General features: G+C 39.7%; 1 protein-coding gene across 3 annotated transcripts in view; it reads left to right on the plus strand.

Annotated features, from left to right (window-relative positions):
- PTPN14 (protein tyrosine phosphatase non-receptor type 14) overlaps nucleotides 1–17,456 on the plus strand; it is a 161,378-nt gene that overhangs the window by 105,029 nt on the left and 38,893 nt on the right. For all 3 annotated transcript variants that reach the window (XM_088146732.1, XM_088146725.1, XM_088146728.1), the window contains exons 10-16: nucleotides 738–820; nucleotides 4,600–4,657; nucleotides 4,836–4,914; nucleotides 6,757–8,240; nucleotides 10,247–10,390; nucleotides 11,376–11,594; nucleotides 14,761–14,889. In XM_088146732.1, coding sequence (XP_088002858.1) covers nucleotides 738–820; nucleotides 4,600–4,657; nucleotides 4,836–4,914; nucleotides 6,757–8,240; nucleotides 10,247–10,390; nucleotides 11,376–11,594; nucleotides 14,761–14,889 — 2,196 coding nt within the window. The remainder of the gene's footprint in view (nucleotides 1–737; nucleotides 821–4,599; nucleotides 4,658–4,835; nucleotides 4,915–6,756; nucleotides 8,241–10,246; nucleotides 10,391–11,375; nucleotides 11,595–14,760; nucleotides 14,890–17,456) is intronic.

A 17,456-nucleotide genomic window follows, 5' to 3' on the forward strand; every position in this document is an offset into this window, starting at 1 on the left:
TTCATGATTTTTTGGAGTATAAAATAATGATAATAGTGGCATTTCTATATGCATTCCCACCCCTTCTATTTCAAAAGGCCTTTTAAACTGAATTTTGCACCAAAACTGTAATCCAAAATTAGTCATGTATTTACTAATTGAAGTGCGGACTTTGGTCTGGGCAGCTGACTGTCAGTAAATGAATGGAGATGAGGGCTGAAGTGGGCAGTGCCAGCTGTCTGTTAGAAGCCTCCCATTGAGCAGTGACCATCAGCTGGTCAGACCTGGCCAAACTTAGCTGGCCAGTGGCTACTGGCTGATTGAACCTGACTTCCCCAATGTATAAACTTCCCAGTTCAGATAAACTTCTTTATGCATTTTCATACTGCTCTGCCTTTGGAAAACTTTAAGCCAGTTACATTGGATTCTCAGCCTACCTCCCATGCAAACACAGAACTGGCAAAGACCTGCTTAAGTTTAATAATGCAACAGCCTTATTTATCCTTTAGCCCAGTCTTTGAACCAGATGGTATGGCAAGATTGCACTAGTATCCCTGATCCACAATAACTTGAATGCTGTTAACATGGGATTTTTTTGCATATATATATTTCTGCAAAGCATTCTCCTTACTAAATATTTTAGAGGAACATGGTCAGTGTTACATAATTCTTTGTTATGCTTGTCCCAACGCAATTCAGTGTTGTTCTTTCCCTCCTTCTCCCTGTTCTCTCCCTCCCACCTTTTTCTGCTTTTAAAGGATGACCTTGAAAATGCCAAGTATATTTCACGACTCTTTGCTGCGAAGCACAAGTTTTACAAACAAAACAAAATCTGCACAGAGTAAGTACATATCTTTGGGAAATTCTGGCTGGCTGTAATAAATGTCAGGTAATCTTGTTTTGGGTTAGGTTATTTATATGTTTGTTTGTTTGTTTGTCTGTTTGAGGGCATTGTATTATTTATCCCCCATCTGCTCATTGCCCATACAGCAGAAATCAAAGATTATAACTCTGGTGGATGCAATGTGTTTTCTTCATGGTTCCTCTAGAGGTACAAAAAATGGAAACATTCTTTTTTTGTAAATATCTTGGAAACCTTTCATTGAAAGGCGCTCTAAGAATGTTTTAAATGAAACAGATGAGAAGAAACGGCATGAAATTCAGGTGTTTCCAACTGTAGTCTAAAACATAGAGTTTGTGTTTAGACATTTGTACAAGGCTTTATAAATTATTGGCAAGCCCCCTAGGACTTCATGAGCTCTAACATGAAATTTGTTAACAAACCAGAATGAGAAAATTGGTTTCCAAAAACTTGCCTTGCCTTCCTCCTGTTTCATTTTTGGGTGCTTTTCAATGTTGCTGTCATTCATGGAATAAGCAACCAGCATTTCATGCCAAAGAAGATAACATACAGGTTTTCTGTTGGTTGCTTCCTATTTTACAGGTACCTCTGTCTATACTGCATATTCATGTCTCCTTGATTTTAAGCTTTCTGTCTTCTATCTCCCTTTCATGTTAATTTGGAAATTGGAGGGTATTCTTACGTGTTGGAGTGGAGAGGCAAAACTTATTGCCACTTTATATAAAGATTGTGGTCTGTGTTGAAGTACAACTTTTTTTTTGTGGGTACATAAACCACATTTTTCTTGCAGGTAGCTATATCAATCTGTTCTCAGGAATACAAATAGCCTCTCCTACTGGTGTCGGTATGATAATGTGGAATCTGAAGTATGGGACCATTTAAACACTCAGTTGTATTCAGAAAGGTTTTCATTAGATTGAGCTGATGAGGGCTACATAAATCTGGATAATCACTAGATGGTAGTAATGAGGCACAGAAAACTCTAATCCTTTGATTCTGTTTTTTTGCAACAGACCTGGAACTGGATTAGTGGTCATGTAATATGTTTGGAAGAGGGATATTTGAGATGCACATCTGGGTTAAAACTTTACTCATGTATTTAGCTACTATGAAATCACTGATCTGTCACTGTTTATCGGAGTGATTGAATGAATGGAGGAACTCAGCAAGGATAGGCAGCCAAGTGTCCTTCAGATACTTGGACTTCAGTTCCCATCATCCCAGGCCAGCATGGATAATGGCAGTAATTGTGGGTGTTATAGGGCATCATGTCAGCTATCCCTGCCATACACAGTTCTCAGTTAATCACATATTCATTAAAGCTTCACATGTTTACATACTTACCTGGGAATAGTGTTAGGATTCCCTTCTGAGTCAACCTGCATAAAATTGCTCTGAAAGAGTGCCTTTTTGGTTATAACATCCCAGAAGCCTGTGCATTTCAAGAGTGTTCTCCAAGTAAATATTCCAGGGTTTAATTAGTTAAAAGCATGGTTGAGAAGAAGTCATGATTGATGTTACAGCCTGGCTTACAAATGGAACATCCACATCTGTCCTACCAGCATTGTCATCTGTTGAGCTTCCATAATGGGGAAAAGGTCTTTCCCACATGGCGGTATTAGCATGCTAACTTAAATATTTATTAGACTTATATCCTGCCTTCTCTACAGGATATAAAGTTGCATACATAGTGCTCCCTTCCCCTATCTGCCCCCCACAATAGTAAACCTGTGAAGTAGTTTGGCCTTTGAGGGAATGAGACTGGCCCAAAGTCACCAAGTGAGCTTCCATGGCTCAGGATGGATTACAGCCTGGCTCTCCCTGCTCCTAGTCTGAGGATTCAGAGAAAGTAGGAGGTATAAAAACCCATTGTTAAAGCCTAAATCACATCAGACATTATACCCATGTGAAACTGGATGTTTTGTTTGTATCTTCTTATCCTTTGTTTTTACTGTTATTGCAGCAGCCAGAGAGATACCAATGTATAACCATTGTTCTCTTATTACAAAGCATTATTACAAAGTATATTCTGTACTTAGAACCAGTTTCAGAAAGAAGAAAACCTAAAAGGATGGCAGGAGAGACAGCATGATAAGGAATAGAATATCCCCTATAATAGCAAATATTTTCTAGAGGTGAGGTAGGGATTGGTAGACTAGGGGGAAGGAAGTAATGTTTGCTCTCCTGTACCTGTAAGGTCTAGAAGATAAGGAGGGATGACTTATGAGTTTCAGTCACATAGTTCAACGCAGTGACCTCATTTTCATAGAAATTGCCACCATGAATAGGGAAACCTAATGCAATAATGAGGTTAGAAACAGAGTCCACCAGTAACTCACAGACAAACAGAAGAGCAGGGCCAGGCCACAGTTCATCCACAGAATTCAAATAAATGTAGAACCATCTGAATCTGTAGTCCAGAAGCAAGATTTCGGGGTCTTTTGACTAAAATCTTGGCCATCTTTGTAGTGGTTGAAAGCTCCTGGAGGTTTCTCTCCATGCAGTTTCAATAAAAAGTAATAAAAAATGTGTGGTGACTTGATCCGGATTGGAGTCACAGATCGGGTGGGAGTAGATTTTGTATGGGGTGATTGGGGGAACAGCAAAAGGAAAAAGAGGCATTGCAGCTGGATCAGGCCCATTTTCAGCCCCTCTGCTCTCCCATTCATTTCATTCTAGGTCTCCCTGCCATCTGACATACACAGGGTATGAAATTTAGAGCTTTTATTTTTACATATGAAATTCTTAGCATTCAGAATTTTCTTGATTTTGGGTGAAAACATGATGGTTTGGAGAATATATGTGAAGTTTGAGGAATTGTTTTTCATGTGAGATGGCCTTGACATATTTGTTGTATTGATGTTGATATTATTTTGTTTGACAATTATAGAGTCTTGTCTGAGAAGTGGTCAGTTGTGTCTTCAGAATTCAGTAAAACAGTATGTTGGTGGGGTTTATAGCATTAGTCCCCAGGGTCTGTAATTTCTAGCTGCAAACTTTTCCCTAATCTGTATCTTTTCGCTCTGCTGTTTGCAATTTGGGTAGATGTGGGTGTGAGTGGGTATTTTCTAATTGCACATCACGTCATTTACCAGATCAGAAACTCTAAGATGAGGAATTCCACCTTTCCTTTCTACACGTAAGCACTTTATTTCTACTGTACTTTGTGAATATTTTTTTTCTTTTCTGCCTCTTGGTTCTTTCTCCCACCTCCATGCATCTTACTATTTTAACATGATATTCCATTCACCTGCTTGTTTCTCTCTTGGCCTGCGTGTGCCTTTATGTTGTTGGGTGATTTGTTATGCTCTTACTGTTATATTTTTTCTACCTTTTCCAAAACTGGCCTTCTCCAACCTGGTGCCCTTCATATCTGTTGGACTATAATGCTCATCACCTCAATTATGGAGGTGATAGAAGTTGTGGTCAAACACACCTGGAGAACTCTAATTGGAGGAAAGCTGGCCTAAATGATATCAAATTGCTTCTGATTATTTGGTTTAGTTTTTCTATTGAATTTAATTTTTGCATTTTCAGGTTAAATTAAATCTGTTCTTTTTTTTAAAGGCATGTGTGATGGAAAATGTTAATGCCTTTATAAATGCTTTCTATTTCTTTAGTTTACATATTTTCATATCCATTTCAAAACAGATTACTACAGTATGCAACAGTCTTTTCATACCACTTGCATAAGAATACGTGTTCTGTATTTTACAGATTTATAATTATCAAGAATCATTTCCATTTTTTCCCCACAGACAATCAAATTCTCCTCCCCCCATCAGGCGGCGACCTACATGGAGTAGATCATCTTTGGTAAATATCTTGCCATGAGTGAGGAGCTCAAGAGACAAACAATATTCTAGAGCTGCTCCAACTACAAACATTTGATTGTAATAAACAATTTTGTAGACAGATTATAGAAGAGTTGCTGTTATGTTTATTCCATAAACAAATGTCCAATGTGTATGTTTTATTTTACTTTACTTTTTAGCCAAGGCAACACCCATTTATTATGCCTCCTGTGCATGTCCAATGCGGAGAACACTACACTGAAACTCACAATTCACAAGGTTAGTGATGGGGATGGGAATGATGGTAATAATAGCAACAGCATTGGGTATGGTACATACTTTTTAAAAAGCAATTCACAATATTGAACTAATTTTTTGCAATATGATATGCAATTTTCTGTCTCATGAAGTTTGTATACCTTAGTCAATATTTGTGCAGTCCACATTCCTGAAATAGGCCAAAGATGGGGCAGAGTTAAATGACTTTAATCCTTGTTTGGTAAATGTGTCCCCTTTCCAAAATAAGTTTGTATCCAGGTTTTGCCTTTCCACGTTTGTTCAACATACTGTCTATCAGCTTTGTAGTTCATGCAGGACCACATAAATAATCTCAGACAACTAGAACCAGACTGGTCAGGAATCATGGCCTGCAAGAAGTCCAGAGATCTAGATTCAGAGGTCTCAGTGCTTGTATTTGGCTCACTGGCCAGGGACATAGTTTATGGTAGTTGTCAGATTTGAAATAGAACCTTTCTGATTTACAGCGATAGTTCTTAGCTACTGTGCGGTCAAAGCTCTCTGTTGATCTTGTATGGGATTGTCATGGGAGGGACCTGGTGAACTGGCTAGTACTTGGCTTTAGGAACTGAATAGCATAGAAAGTGAAGTAAGTAAATAAGTAAGTAAATAAATAAACAAATAGTACATTAATAAATATTAGAAAGGGATATCATTTCTATTGTGTCAAAATCTAAACTTGCAGAGAGAAAAGGTATGCTTTGAAATGGGAACAGGCTGGTGGGAATAATGAAATAGTTCTGATTCTATCTTAAATTATGGAAACAGGTGGTTGCTTTATTTTTGCTACACTTTAGAAAAAGTATATTTGTATCCCTGTCTCCTCTTAGAGGGGTCCCAATGAAAATTGGAACATTTATTTATTTATTTTACAGTTTTTATGTAAAAGACTCTGGATAGACTATAACACTTGAAATTATAAAATCAGCAACTGAAATAAATCAAAAATATAAAAAGCAATAGTAATTATAAATAATTTCTCCCTGCAAGATGGACACCAATAAAACTTAGCTAGTCTTTGAAGATCTAAAAATGTCAAGGGGGGGGAGCTTTACAGACCTCTGGTGGTAGAGAGTTCTAGAATTTGGAAGCTACCACAGAAGGCTTGTCTATTTGGCCTTCTGAGTTTTTGGAACAAGAGAGTAGAAGTTCCTTCCTTACCAGTCCCCCTCCAATTTCCTTGAGTGAGTGGAGAACATCTGAAATGCAACTGTAACTATTCCCAGCTGAATGTGAATACCATTATTCTTCTGGACTTACCCCCATCAACATGGTGGTGGAGGTAAGTGGCAGGGGCAGTACACGCACACCATCATTTCGCCTTACTTCAGATTCCACAGCTTTCGAATAGGGCTGCAGTCAGCAATACATGGTCACTATTGGAGCTTTTAATCCAGAGCCCTGCATGTACTCAGATGAGTGCACAAAATATTTGTGCAAGCAGACTTCCTATTAACAAGGAGGAAAAAAGACAGTTTTTAGATCAACAGACAGATGCATATACAAAGCTTTCCCAGTAAATAAGAATTCTATACTTACCAGAACCTATTGGATAGTGATAATAACAGTGTTTATTAGTTCAAAAGATAGTGATCCTGAGTCCCTGTGCCTGCTGGCAATGCTGTTCCTAAATGTAATGAACTCCAAAACTGCTTTGGACCTCTTTCTCCACAGGCATCAGGGATGAGATTTTGGTTATGCAGTAGGGCTGAAACTGAGATGTAGCCCCAGTAATGTTTCTGCATCCCTTTTTCTATTTGTTATATATTTCTTTAGCCTATTCATTGTATTTTCAATTCATTTTTCTACTTCTCCTGCACACAGATAGCATTTTTCATGGAAATGAAGACATTTTTTACTATAGATCTCAGACTAGCTTGGACAGATGTGCAATGGACTTCAGCTATTTGAATGGCAATGTCCCAAATGGCAGTGTGTGCAGTGCCCAAAGTATGAACTCTCTCAACCACTCGCAGAACTTCATCCAAGCTTCTCCAGTATCCTCCAACCTTAGTATTCCTGGAAGTGACATTATGAAAGCAGATTACATCCCAAGCCATAGACATAGTGCAATAATTGTACCTTCATATAGGCCAACACCAGATTATGACACTGTAATGAGGCAAATGAAGAGAGGAGTGATTCACACTGATAGCCAAAGCCAGTCTTTGAGGAACCTCAACATTGGGAACACTCATGTTTACAGCCAACCCAAAGACCTTGTATACAGTCAACCAGAAATTCAGGAGAGACCTTCTTATACCATTGCGTATGGTCCTCAAGGCACTTATAAAAAACATGTGACTCCTTCTGAGCAAGTGAATCCCATGAATGCTTTGCAGACAAAAACAACAGCTAGTGCCATTTCCCATACAGTTAGCACTCCAGAGCTGGCCAATATGCAGTTCCCCAATAATCAAAGATGTGGCCCTGCACACATACTGAAGAACTATCTTTTCAGGCCACCACCACCCTATCCACGCCCACGTCCTGCTACCAGTACACCTGACCTAGCAAGTCACCGCCACAAATATGTCACTGGCAGCAGTCCTGATCTGGTCCCTCGGAAAGTGCAGCTTTCAGTGAAGACTTTTCAAGAAGATAGTGCCCCTGTTGTCCATCAGTCACTTCAGGAAGTTAGTGAACCTCTTATGGCAGCTAAACATCATGCAGCCATCAACAAACGCCACAGTTTAGAAGTGATAAGTAATATGGTGCGTGGAATGGAAGCCATGGCTTTAAAAAGCCTAAATGCTCCCTTGCCACGCAGAAATACATTACGCAATGAGGTGCAGCCAGAGGAAGTGGCGCAAAGGGGGCATGAGATTCAGCAGCTCCCTCACTACCATCACAAGAAGACTTTCTCAGATGCTACAATGCTGATCCACAGCAGTGAAAGTGAAGATGAGGAAGAAGCTTCAGAATCTGTACCTTCCATGGCAGCCCTACATGAAAACATGGAGTATAGTGCTCAGTTGCAAGCTGCCTTGGCTCGAATACCTAACAAACCTCCTCCTGAGTATCCTGGTCCCAGGAAAAGTGTTAGCAATGGAACTCTGCGGAATGACCAGATGAATAATGTTTCCCTGGCTGTGTCTCGAGCCAAGGTGGTGAGGCCAGGGCCAGCGAGGACAATTAGCATATCTCGGACCGATCAGAGCATGATGAATGGATCTTCCCTTGGTCCATCGATCTCTGAGCCAGACCTCACAAGTGTCAAGGAGAGGGTCAAGAAAGAGCCAGTGAAGGAGAGGCCTGTGTCTGAAATGTTCTCCATTGAAGACAGTATCATAGAAAGGGAAATGAGGGTGAGTATATTTTCATCTGATATAGAGGTATCTCTGAACGTAACCATATGTTACATTTGAAAAGAAATATCTGCTGTGCCATTAAAAAGAAGCCTCTTTCAAAGCTAATTTAAATTAAGGGCATATGCCTCTGTTTGAACATATGGGCTATTGAGGGAAAAGATTCAGGTCCAAGAATGTCTCTTTATTAAACTGCAATTATAATCATATTGGCTAGAAACTTAATTTAAAGTTTAAGTCTTTCACTGAAGTGAGTAGAATTGAAAAGCTCTTAACTGTGGCTTTCAGGAAGTTAGTATAAAAATAATTGAAATAGATAAATGACTTTCGTCTGGATCATGCCCAGAGTTAGAATGTTTGATTTTCAGAATACTTAAATTAGAACACACTAGAATTCACTGATGCTTAAGCAGATGGGAAGTCTGAACTACTGAGAAGTTAGGAAGAGACTTGCTGGATCACACTAAAAACATGTCTAGGCCAACATTCTGTTGCTGTAGTACCCATCCAGATGTCACGGGGAAGTCTACGAGCAGGACATGGGTGAACAGCACCATCCTGCTTATATTTTCCAGCAACTGATATCCAGGGACATCTTGCTTCTGATTGTTGAAACAGTGAATAGCCATTGTAGCCACTAGCCATTGATAGCTATCTGACCCCCTTATGAAAGCTATTCAAGTTGTCTGTCATCGTTATAGTTGGTTCCATAGTTTAAATCTGTACTGTATGAAGAAATCTGTTTATTTTCTTCACCTGAAAGTAGAATCATTGATAAGAACAGAAATGTAGAATTGCTGATGTTCACATATTTCCAAGCTGAACAAGAAATCCAAAATCTATATTACTCAGGCTGCTCAGGTTGAAAGAACATTAATTGGATCTTCAAGCCAGGGTACATTTTTTTACACAGTCCCTCCCTAGTTCATCATTCCTTGGCTTATGTTGTTTCCAGGTCATCCAGTAGTAACTAGACATATTTTTGTTGTCTTTTGAAGATCTGGAAACTCCCCAGAGAGGTTTATGAAGTGGTAAGGCTTTGGGGGAATCAGAAGAATAGTTTCCCTTCAGGCATTCAACATCAAGCCAGACCACCTAGATCTGAAATGCAGCTATTTATTACAAAATCATAAGACAATTTTAATTATAATAACTATAAAGAGACTAGTTGCACACTGGACAATATTCGAGAATTCTTTCGAAATTTACATATAAAACTGTGAATCATATATTTGAAAGGTAGAAACATATTATTACTAAGCTGAAAGAAGACAAGAGAGGCATTTTGTGACACCCCCACCCCCATGAAGAATGCCCTCCCTTTTGTCAACTGGGAGCAATTCAAAAAAGCGCAGGAGCATTCATGAATTCTGAGAGATGGCATCACAAATGGCAAGTTACTGGCACTTATGGTTTTTGAACCTAGATTTGGAAGTAAACAGGAATGGGACAGAGAGTGTGGGGGAGAGAGTTCCCATTTTACAGCTCACAGCTTTGCTCAATACTCACCTGATATGAACCCTTTCCAGTTGGCCTTTTTGGTGGGATTGAGGAGAGATGTATTTTTATCTAGTATATGCTTGATTGAGCTCATTGTTTTAATTTCAGCATGATAACGCCATTTAAAGCATATCAACAGTCTGGGTGTTATGTATGATTTTTGTGGTTTGCTTGGCTAGTTTGTGTTGCTCATTCTGTGGCTAACATTTACATTAGGCGGAGAGTATGAAAGAGAGAGAGGACTGTCTTTGATGGCAAGTCCTCTGTATTGTGGGACTGTTCCGTTGAAATTAAAATTCTGCATTCATGGCAGAATATTATCTCCTTCCCCAAGGAAATAATAGGAAGTTTAGGAGATGCATTTGGGTTTGTTCTGCTAATGGCAATCATCTGCACTCCTCAGTTGGTGTTGTAGATTTTGTGGGAGATTAAAATGACATTCCAACGTTCTGCTGGCATTATTTCTAATCATCCTGAGATGAAAACGTGCCTTTTCTTGCCAAAAGTATCTAGAGAAACAGAAGATGGCAGGCCTGGAAGCCCAGAAGAGGCCCTTGATGTTGGCAGCACTCAATGGTCTCTCAGTTGCTCGAGTTCCAGTGCCTGAGGATAGCCAAGATGAAGGAGCCAAGGTGCCAATGGATGAACGGGTAAGAATAGGACTTGCAAAACAAAGCACACTTCTGGGGGGGTTCTGTCAGCAACAGTCATTCTTAAAGAATTTTTAAAAACCTGGGTAATAATACGCTATATCTTTGTTAACTGTAAAATTGGGATTGTATGCATGGGATCACCAGTGCAACATGGGGAGAAATGTTTTTGGGACCATGCTAGATTATCTAAGTCTTGCCTATGAATTAGTTCATGAGCAGTTTGTTTGTTTCTAAACGATGGAGCACTTTTACTCTTCCTTACTTCTAAATGCTAATGGTAGGACAGATAGCCGTTTCCCTTTGCCAGTGTATCCTTCAAAACTCTATGAGGGTAGATTAAACTGAGAGAGGGTGAATTCTTGCACTCTAAATCTGGGCTTGAAACCTTGGTCTCCAGCACCTCACCAGTATTAATTCAAACGTATTCAAGATTTTAACCACTCTATGTACACCGGTCCTAAACTAGGATTAACAAAAAGCAGTAGCTGTGCTCACATAATAGATATTGAACCATATTATGTCTAAATGTAATAGCTCACACACCATGCCAATGGCCGGGTTTCTACTACCTGCTGAACCATAAATTCTACCTAACCTCATTTGCGCCTGGCTAGACTGGAAAGGTTGGGGGTGGGGGAAGCAACAAAGAAGGTAGTGGCAAACAACTTCTGCCCAGAAAACGTGGATGTGCCCTTGTACTCTCTGAAAGTGAAGCTAAACTCAAAAGGTCTGGCTTACTAGTATTTTGAAAATATTTATATTTTTAAAGATAAATGTTTTAAGCAAAAATATGAGAAATGTTAATTCAGACAAGGTAACAGTAAGGAGTGACAGGTTTTTGTTTTTGTTTCGGAAGCTTAGATATGTTTTCTCAGGTGATATTTAGTACATCATCCCATTTGAGAATAAGGACCCTGCAAGTTGGAACTGCCTTTTAGACAAACACTCTCTTTTCATTTATATCTTTAATGGAAAATGGTAGTGCAAAACCTTGAGGAGGAAACTGGAAGAGGGGATGGTGTTCACCGAGTATGAGCAGATTCCAAAGAAGAAGGCAGACGGAATCTTTACCACTGCCACTCTTCCTGAGAACACTGAGCGCAATCGTGTCAGAGAAGTCATTCCATATGAAGAGAACAGAGTGGAGCTGGTACCAACCAAAGAAAACAATACAGGCTATATCAATGCATCACACATAAAGGTAATGATGGGGAAAACGAGCAGTGTAACAATTGTGGGTTAAAGAAGTTGACATGAACCTGGTTGAGCAGAGTTCCAGTGCTTGCTGAGACGTGGACCAAATTGGCAGGCTGGTTACCAAAGAGGCAACCCTCTTGGCCTCAGTGGCTAATATGTAACCCACCCCATTGTCACTAGGCTGTAATTGTCATTCTGGATTTATTACACCTAAAAATGAATATGGGAAGTGCATTTCAAATTCTAAATCTATACATTTAAAGAGTAACCATATGGTTTCATTTGGGCTCCACTCCTAGATACTCACGATTGCCCTATTAGAATCAGCAAAATGTACTTCTGAGTAAAATAGGCACAGGGTTTTGCTGTTTCATCCCTAATTTATGTAGAGGAACATAATGATTGCTTCAGCCCAGTGAATGAGCCTGTGGTAGGGAAAATTCCAGAATCAATTGTGTTGTCTGGATTGGATTTCACTGAATGTCTGCAAGTACACTAGTGCTGGGAGGTTTCTTGATGTAAGTTCTTATCTTTATTTGGAATAGGCCTAAACATTGTCTATGCATTAGACTGAGTTATTTTGAAGGCTTCTGCCCTCTGCTCTTAGGAATCTGCTCTTATGCTTATGACCCCCCCCCCCCCCACACACACACACTTCAGATATGGTGGGTGATTGCTTCGGAGCAGATTGCCTCAGTGTTGGTCCTTTCCCAGAGATTCTCTTCTGCAACGTATTCTATTTTTTCCATTGCCAGGCAGAGACCTTTTTATTTCTTCAGGCTCCAATGCAGTTCTTTAATTTTATTTCTGTTTTCATTTCTACTATTGAAAGGTCTTATTTATTATATTTGCAAACTCATCTTTAAGACTATTTTCATGTTCTTTGTTGTTGTTGTTCAGTCGTTAAGTCGTGTCCGACTCTTTGTGACCCCATGAACCATATTGTGCCAGGCCTTCCTGTCCTTCACTGCCTCCCTGAGTTTGCTCAGTTTCATGCTCATTGCTTCAGTGATGCTATCTAACCATCTCATCCTCTGCCGTCCTCTTCTCCTTTTGCCTTCAATCTTTCCCAGCATCAGGGTCTTTTCCAAAGTGTCCTCTCTTCGCATTAGGTGACCAAAGTATCTGAGCTTGAGCTTCATTATCGATCCATGTTCTTAATTTATGCCAATTTTAAACTTCTTAATGTATTGTTTTAACAAGTTTTATGTGAGCTGCCAGTGCACCTCTGTATAGAAATCCATGGATAGATGAAATCATTGGCATCTTTAGTTAGGGCCTGATTTCAGATTAGAAACCCAATCATTCTTCGATCCTGACCTGGCTTTATTCTTGGTTTCATTCTGCAATCTGAATCTGAAACCGCTGAACTATTTGCAAAAGAATCTGATTCAAGACAGTGTATATGGCTTTTCCTATCATTTTCAAAACAACTGCAAGGAACCTAAGGAAGGTGGCTAGGGATTTTAGGATTTTAGGACAACATTTTCAAAGTTAAACGTCTTGGCTTACATGTCTAACTGATGGTGACGCTGAATATCATACCTAGAGTAAAGGAGTTTAGAAGAAAATCATTTCAAATTTCTATCTAACAGTTTGTTGTGTTGCTTAAAAAAAAAATGAATACATCTATTTGTAATGATAACTTTTCATGGTTGGTCCAAATAATGTTTAGCTCTAACCATACCTTCCTGCAAGATATTTCTCTTGAGTTCCAAGAGCTGTTTGGTCATAATTTGCAACACTAAAACCCCTTGTTGAGTTAAAAGCCTTCTAAATCAGAATCCTATCAGATTTCTGCCAAAAGACCTGGTGGCTAGAAGATATTGGGTACTTTTGGCACTATCTGCCTTAGCTTGGATGACTGATTACTGAATGGAACATTTTTCATCTATCTATGGGAGGAGAAATTGTTTGGGAAGGCATAATTTCACCCCATCAGGTGGCAAGGGCCAAGAAAGAATTCTCCCTAGCCAGTTTTAAAACCTCATATTTCATCTGGTGTATCAGCATTGGACATACCCATATTGTTCTGTAGCACATGTCGAGGCATGTGCTGATCTGTAGTCATATACAACTCTCTATGTTGCCAGTACTTTCTTTCCTGTACTCCAAGTGGCTGAGGCAGAAGCCAAGCAGATGTTCTTTTGCTCAGAAGGTGAAACCCCATCTGCAATTTTTTTTTTTTTTTTGGCCTCAGTCACACAGTAAGTGGTTTTTCTCTCAGTTACCAATATTTAATATCCTGCAGTCAGGACAATACTATGCCTCCATGTTCCAGGCCATACTCTCACTCTTGACTATTTATGGATTTTTGTTCGGGCCTTGTGCCAGGAGGTTGGAAATGGACCTTTGAATTGTAACCAAAGCTGAGCTCCCCTAATATTCTGATAAGACCTTGCCCTATTCCTCTGCCAGTCTTGGTTGGGTTGTCTGCATTTTTTACAGTTTAATGTTTGTCTGGGTTGCTGAAATTACAGATATTCTAGCCACATGTGGTAAATAATCTCAGTTGTCAGCATGTTTATTTTTTTACCACCATCAACACACACCTTTCTCTCCTTTCTTTTAAATTGACTAAGACATATAAGTCCTGATTTAAACCTTTCTGAAATTGCCAGAGTTACTTTGACTGGTTTTAGTCAGCTCTGGAATTTTTCATTTCTAGAAAAGAAACAGGCATTATCAGATAGAACATAGACTGCTGGAAACTCCATATAGATGCATTTATATATACAGAGTACAGTTGTAGAATGGCACTACAGGTGACAAAAGCAGACCTATTTTTTATCAGGAAGTTTATCCAGAAAAATATTACAATGGGAGGGATGACAAGGAGAGAGCATTTCACAGGACAACCAGAAATAAGAAGTGGCTTCCATCCTAGACTAACCAACACTTTTCTTCTCCAGCCCTAGGTTGTATTTTGTTTGTTTTGTTTTTAGACATGTATTTCCATCAAAGCTAGGCTGGGACCATCCAATTACTTGAATATTGTTCATATATAGAACTTCTTCTTTGAGCTAGTAGATAGAAATATAAACTTGATTTGGTTTCTGGCCTTAAGAAGAGCAGAAATGGATAGATCAGTTCAGCATGTTATAAGCACCCATAGGAGAGTTATGAGGTGGCTCAGTTATGAAAGTGATCTCTCTCTCTCTTTTCCCTAGGTGACAGTAGGTGGAGAAGAATGGCACTACATAGCTACCCAAGGACCTTTGCCACAAACATGCCATGATTTCTGGCAAATGGTGTGGGAGGAAGGAGTCAATGTGATAGCCATGGTGACAGCAGAGGAGGTATGTAACATGACAGGAAACATCTGCAGTGGAGCACAAACAGAACCTTCCCAGCCAGGAAAAAGATATTTCAAGGGAGGTGGACTAGCTGCATTAGAGCATCAGGCTGAGCTGTGGCTAAGTGAGATGTTAAAAACCCTGGCCATTTCCCAGGCTCACGTGTTCCCCTTTCTTCCTCTTATGCAGCCAGGAAGAAGAGTTTGGAAACTTTCTCTTCCAGTGTAGGTGAACTGTGATGATCCACAAAAGCCTTAGGCATGCTCCCCCTCCTCCATCCAGAGACCTCCAAAGTAGTTATAAAATTGTCATTTTGAATGTGACAGAAGGAAAAGAATTCTAAATACATACTAGAGAGTAATCATAATCATTATATGTAATTTTAATTAAATTAAAAATTTAAATCAGTCATGGTTAATGTTAACTGCAATGTGACACTCTGGACAACACAACAAACCACAGCTAATCAAAAGCAGAAATTCTAACTGTGCTTTGTTTAGGCTGAAATAATGTTTTGTTTTAATTTCATTTCATTTATATGCTGCTAAATCTATTCAGACTCATGGCAGCTTACACAAATAGCAGTTAAAATATCAACAGTATGAAAAAATAAGCCATTGAGTAGCAGGGCTAAACATGGAAATGAACTGAGGACATGTCATTCCTAAGTCAGCACTAACCACTACCCTACAGAGATTTGAAAAGCATCCAAGTAACACTAGGGGTGAGTCAGTTCAATTTATATCTTGCCCAGCATTCTCTTGTTTTATAGGACATCTGATGATTTAAGATAGCAAAGAATCAAATTTGGGGCAGGGAAAAGAGAGAATGGAAAAGGGAAGAGTTGTTAGCTCTCCAAACTTAGCACAAAAACGGTGTTCATTTATGGCAGTAATAAATCTTCTCAAATCAGGGATAGGCAACTTGCAAATTCATTTTCTCTCTGCCCCACCTAAGTCTTGGAGTTGTTATGGGGATAAAATAAAGGAAGATTCCAGTGTAAGGTGCCTTTTGCTGCTGGAGAGAAAGTGGGATATAAAATAATAAAACAGCTACAGCTTTGCCATCGGCTATGCCAGCTTAGACTGATGGGTGTTGAAGAACCAACCAACTGGAGGCCACGTGGCTTACCCCTAACTCTGAGTGTGATCATGTGTGGTAATTCATCCACATGAGTTTGCCACTGACCCCCTTGATTTTAATACATGTATTCAAAGGTTCTTTTCACTTGAAGTTTAATACATGTAGTAAAATACGTTTTCCCTCCTTGCATTTTTTTACCCATACTTGGGCCTCAAAACATCTTTGTAAAGATATTTATTTATTTATTTATTTATAGGTACAGTTTATAGGGTCCCATTGACTCTGGGCAGCTTACAATTAAAAAAAAACAACAACCACAAAGGACAAAAAGAAATCATGAGCAGTCCAGAAACAGCATATAACCAACACCCCCCCCCCCCGCCCCCATCCAACTAGGGTTCAACCTTCAACCAAAGCCAGGGAAAATAGCCAGGTCTTTAATAGCTTCCTGAACATCATCAGGCTGGGATCGCTCCCAGCAGACACCACAACAGAGAGGGCAGATTTCCTGAGTCCCACAAGACAACACCGCTTGATCGATGAAGCATGACGATTGACCCAAAGGGCGCTCATTGTGTCCAATCTCTCTCTTTTAATATAATCTTTATTAAGCACTTTAATTACAATACTAAAAGCTAATACAAGTTAAACTTAAAGAGAAGATTCTGCCCAGTCTCACGGGACAGGCAGAAACAACCAGAAACAGGTAGTCCCTCAAATAACCAGGCCCCATGCCATGAATTTAATTCCCTTTTCATTTTTTCAAATCTTGAAACATGTCTTCCTCTGTGGATTTGTTCTCTCCCTTTTGATCAGCTTGTCCTCTGTTACAGCGAGGACTGTTCTGTGGCAGGCCCGTGTTTTATCCTGCATACCCTTGAGGGAGGGGTGTCTAAAGAGTTACGCATGTGTGCGTTTTGTGCTATAGGAAGGCCTCTCTGAAATAACGTGCTTGTCTTTGCTGGCCCTTTACTCTCCTGTTTTGTTTTGTTTTGTTTTAAATCCTTTGAACTTCTGCCTGGGATGACTCAACCATTACAACCTTGTTTGTAACGTTCTAGCCCCATTAGAAGGTTGTAGCATGCCAAACAAAGCAAACAGAATTCCAGTGAATTCTGAGAACACAAAGCTGCTCTTCTTTGAAAAGAATGACATTCTCAGCTCAACCAAGGCCACCTCTGCATACTAGAATCCTTATCAGCTGCAAAGAGACCAGAAGCTGTTGTTCCTGTAAAAGTATCAAGTGGGGGGAAAAAAAAGTCTGCTGTTCTATGCCAAGCAAAACAGATAATCCCCAAACTGTACGTTGCATTGTAAAACTGGCACGCACCAGCTACCAGCAGCTCTGAATCCAGTTCAGTTGCATGGACTTTACAGGCCCAGAGGGTCGGCCGTTCTGTTCAAGCAGTGTGGCCTGATCATTCCCATTTTAAACATTTACAGCTATCAGCTGTTCAGAAGGGGGAGCAAGAGTCCATTAAATGCAC

Source organism: Python bivittatus, unplaced genomic scaffold, assembly GCF_059951505.1.
Source record: "Python bivittatus isolate LINGU-HERP-01145 unplaced genomic scaffold, Pbiv_v1 ctg000020_np1212, whole genome shotgun sequence".
Taxonomy (NCBI): Eukaryota; Metazoa; Chordata; class Lepidosauria; order Squamata; family Pythonidae; genus Python; species Python bivittatus.